Source organism: Atta cephalotes (genome assembly GCF_000143395.1).
Source record: "Atta cephalotes unplaced genomic scaffold scaffold00005, whole genome shotgun sequence".
Classification (NCBI taxonomy): Eukaryota; Metazoa; Arthropoda; class Insecta; order Hymenoptera; family Formicidae; genus Atta; species Atta cephalotes.
Genome location: NW_012130069.1, coordinates 7764032 through 7769142, shown reverse-complemented (window position 1 = coordinate 7769142; position 5111 = coordinate 7764032). Strand labels below are relative to the sequence as shown.

Here is a 5111-nt window from a genome sequence, read left to right as displayed (position 1 = left end):
GTTACAATATTTCTCTATTACGATCAATATTATATAAAAAAACTAATTTCCGGAAAAAGAGTCTAAGTATAATTGTGCTTTTATTCACTCCCTTAATTATATCTAGCAGTGTAACCTCAAAATTTGTATCCGGGGACATGACCTTTTGAAGACCCTATCATTGGAAAGAGTAGTTGTAATACATTTCCCTTAGTAATTAATTAAGCTTAGGCAGTTTAAATATCATAAAATATAAAAATCCAATTATGTACCTATATTTTTTTTAAATAAGAAATATAGAAAGTGAATTATAAAACATATAATATTATAAAAGAAAAAAGTAACACCGCAAACTATCACAAATAAAAGACGAATATTTAATTTTCTGCTTAAACCACTAAGTAATTTACTCATTTTAAATAGTAAATTGATTAAAGTAACTTGACACAACTTATCAAATATTTAAAATATATTGATGTAGTACAATAGTATAATTAACGTAGGTAGGATCCGGATGTTCATGCATTATTTCGTACTACAAACGGACAATCGCTGCCAGTTGTGTGTGTGTGACGATTGTCAATTCGTTTGGCACACGGCTGTTAAATGTAACACACATGCACACAGATTCTCTGCATGGGCTTGTGCACATTCAAACATCAAATCTTAGCTTACTACAGTAGCAGAGTATCAAAAACAGAGTAACGTAAAATGCAACTGTAATACAAATTTGGAAATACGGAATTTTATTTTTAATTTAATTGTTAAATAATACAATATACAAGTAGTTATACAAAAATGGACCTTTTTGGGGGGGGGGGTCTGAATAAACGAAGTATTTTTTGATGGATTTTTGTTTGTTGAAAAAAGGAATCCGACCATGGAATTAGCCTAATACTTCAAAATTCCTAGAAAATTAAATTTTAAATGTTCCAAAATTGATATTTTTGATCATATTTACCTTTTTTGCGGCTAAAGTTTAAACTTTTTGTAAATTTTACAGCACTTTAAAGTACTATTTTATAACTATAAAATAAAACCATTTAATAGAAAGTTCATTATTAAATCATGTCTGTAGTTATTATAAAAACAGATTTTTGAATTTGGAAATTCTTTAAGTTTCAAGCCTTGAAATAAGCCTTTAAATCTTGTTTATTATTTAATAAATAAATATTTGGTAATAAATTCTTCATGTAGTCTTCATAGAGTAAGATCATACTAATAGAAAAATACAGGATATGTTGAATTCCTTAATTGCAGAAGTTAGATTTGATGATTGTAAAATCGTAAGACGTGAAAATCGTAATATGAGATACTCAGAGTATTTCTAATATGAAATAACCATACTCCTATGTCATAATATAAATGTTTTTGTACAATAAAAAGAACAATGGATCGGAATGAACATCGAGTGCCTATTTCTGCTTGATTCGAATTATCTGAAGACGAGTTCTGGATATAATCGCATGTTCATTTTTTGCGCACGCTGACTGTTTATTTGTATTTTAGAAACATTAAATGAAATTTTTTGCAATACTGATATACTTTGCGTTTTACTATCGATTTCTGAAGCATCTCATATTAGGAGCACAATTTTTTGACTTTGCGATTTGTTCACTTTTTACATTTCTTTAATTCAATTTAATTTCAATGAAATTTGAATTAAATTTTATATAACATTATCTTACAGCTTATTAAATTCCCTTCCAAAAATGACCTATTATTTTTTTTAAATTCTGTCCACAGGCTTCTAGCATTTACTTAAAATGAATTCCGTATCTCATAATAGGGATCTTTCCTTTAATAATCAAATTTTAATGTTTATTCAACTTAATGATTTATTATATGCTGATTATGCATATGAATCGTACTGTAATAAATATAAATTTATTTTATACAATAAATAAAAGATAATACTTTAAAGTGGCGTAAACGATATTGAAACAAAATTTTCTTTAGCCGCAAAAAAGTGGTAAATATATATGATCAAAAATGCCAATTTTTACACATTTAATCTCAATTTTTTCAGGAGCCTGACAAGTTAGGCCAATTCCATAGCTGAATTCATTTTCAGCGAACAAAAATCCATCGGAAAATACTTTATTTATTCAGGTCCCAAAAAAGTATTAAACTGTGCAATTAGTCAAATAATTATATTTCAAATAATGATTAATCGACCAAATAGAGATCTTGCTTTAAATTAGCTTTATAAAACTAGCAAGACTAAATCGGTAGAATCAAATCGGATTTATCAGAATTTTTATTTACTTTAATATTTATTTTATATTTGTATACTAAATTGTACTAGTAATGATTTTCATTTTGTACCGTGCCATTTCGAAAAAAATCGTGGCGAAGTTAGCTTAACAGGCACCACTGATTTTTTAGAAATAATACATAATATAAATAGAATTATTTTTGGCAGTACAAATTCAATCTTATTGATTTCTGATATTATTTTTCCTTTTTTTTATTTTTAATTCTGCTAGCTTAATATTAACCACGATTTTCTTCGAAATGTACACGGTACAAAATTATCAATTACAATAATACAATTTAGTACAAATAAATACTAAAAATTCCGATAAGTCCGATTTGATTCTGCTGATTTAGTCCTGCAAGCTTTATAGAGCTCCTTAAATTTTATCAGGTAATTTCTTAATAAACTTTTTTAGCGCTGAGAGTAAAAGTAATATATCATGTTAAGTTTTTAAGAAAATTTCACACTCAAAATTGTTAAAATAAGCGTTTTACGTTATTTATATCTTTCAATATAGAGATCTGGAAAGACTTATAGAATGTTAAGGCAAATGGTATTGGATAGTGTAATTAAAAATAAAATTAAGTTTCAAGGACTCCTTGAATCTAGGATCATAGTTCCCTCTGTCCTCTCTCCCTCTTACGCTGTAATTTAGCAATAGAAGTTCTTCATATTACAAAAATAGGCACACATATAATATTAATGTGAAGAACATATCAAAATAATGAAGTGAAAAGCCTATAAAAAGTTTATAATTTATAAAATATTGAAATCGGTATGTGAAAAACCGTTAAACTAAAAACAGTTAATAATTAATTGCATTATATAGGACCATATAGTCAACCCCATAAAATCTATTATTTGGTATTTGAAGAAAATTGATTTTCGCGACGAAGCTTTTGCCATTGTTTCCAGTGTCTCTCGAGAAAATTTTAGAGAGGCAGGAATACGATTAACGGAGCAAGTGAGTAAATAAACAAGTCATACCTCATTTCTCTTATCGGTGAGATATTTAAATAGAATATATTTCGTACATGTAACATAAAAAATTAATTTATCTGAAGTCTTTTTGATGAATTCGACAATTGTGTCAATTTATTTTCAATAAAAATTTGTATAAAACATATAGATTAAATTAACTTTTTATTTTGCAGCCAAATGTTTCAGAAACAGACCCATCTGCAACTATAAAGGAGGTCTTGGATCGATCATCCGTTAAAGCTGTAATTGTTGATTTTGATGTCAATTGGAACTGGTCAATGCTAGCTTTGGCTATATCGTGTCTCGAACGTGAGGATGTATTGTATATAGCAGGACCAACAGACGAATGGTTCCAAATACAAGCATTACCTCAAATTAAAATCTTGGGTAAATATTATCGTAATTAAACAATAAAAAAATTGTCTATACTTATAACAATATATTATATTATTATCAATGTATAAATATAAATTCGTAATAGTCATATCATATACGTATTTCTGTTAAAAAATGATACTCTGCATATAAACAGAAAAATAATTATAATACGTATATGTGACATTACTTACAATTTTTTTCTTATTATAATAAATACATAATATAATACAAAATGCCCAATTAATATATATATAAGAATTTTTTTAATTCTTTCATTTTTTAATGTAAAACATTTTCTATTAATTTACATTACTTTATGCTATTCTGAAACAAAATATATTCGCTCGTGTATATGCAAAGCAATATAAAAATGATTTCACGAATCAATTCAAGATCAATAATTTAAAAAACGAGTAAATTTTAGGACTGTTTACTGTGACTAAACTAATGTAAACTTTTGGAAATAGATATACGTGTACGTTTGATATTTTTCGAAAGCGAGAAAGAATTCTAGAGCAGTCTAATGCAGGAACAGAAAACAAACAATTAAATAGATAAAATTTACAATTGAACGGATCTGTTTGAACATATGTATAATTCAATAAATTTTAATTATAAATTTTATTAACCTAATAATATATTGCTCGTTTCTTAAATTATTGATCTTAAATTGATTCGTGAAATCATTTTTATATTACATTATGTTGTTCCTTATATATTACCTTATGTTGTTTCGTAAAATACAACATATAACGTGACAATTCTTTTGGAAGAATGATGACCCGAAATACAAAAGTTCCTCAACATTTTTGACACAAATAAAGCGATAATATATAAAAATTAGTTTAATTCATGGTCTGTCTTGTCGATAGAATCGATTTACAACTTGATTTTATGTTTCAAAGATATAAAAAAAAAGACAAATGAAACAATTTTAGAAAACTATAAACATATAAAACGATTTAATGTTATCGATACATTCCCGCTATTTAAACTACACAATTTACCAAAAAAATTATAAGAATTTTATTTTTGCATTTTTTTAATAAAATATGTTTTTAGTTAATTTTTTTACACAGAAATAAGTCACAAAAATATATGAATAATGGGTCTTTTTAATGGGTCTTTTATTTAAACAAACCAAGTTTGTATCAATGATTTGATAAAATGTTTAATTTCCGAGAAATAAACAAATATTACTTTAGGGTCGGTTAACTGATTAACTTATGGTTTCCGGGCTTCATCTGTAATGATGTCAAAAATAAAATTCATTGGATAAAACATCAGGTTAAGCCTAATCACAAATTAATTAACTAATGAAAAATCGGGCCTAAGAAATTATGTCAGAATCGGCGATTTTCCTCTAAAAATTTATTTTAATTGACACACACACACACACACACACACACACACACACACACACACACACACACACACACACACACACACACACACACACACACACACACACACACACACACACACACACACACACACACACACACACACACAC

General features: G+C 26.8%; 1 protein-coding gene across 1 annotated transcript in view; it reads left to right on the top strand.

The window, feature by feature from the left end:
• Positions 1 to 5111, top strand: part of LOC105626640 (4-nitrophenylphosphatase-like) — a 27556-nt gene that overhangs the window by 17823 nt on the left and 4622 nt on the right. Inside the window, exons 4-5 of the mRNA XM_012207933.1 lie at positions 3069 to 3203; positions 3394 to 3607. Coding sequence (XP_012063323.1) covers positions 3069 to 3203; positions 3394 to 3607 — 349 coding nt within the window. The remainder of the gene's footprint in view (positions 1 to 3068; positions 3204 to 3393; positions 3608 to 5111) is intronic.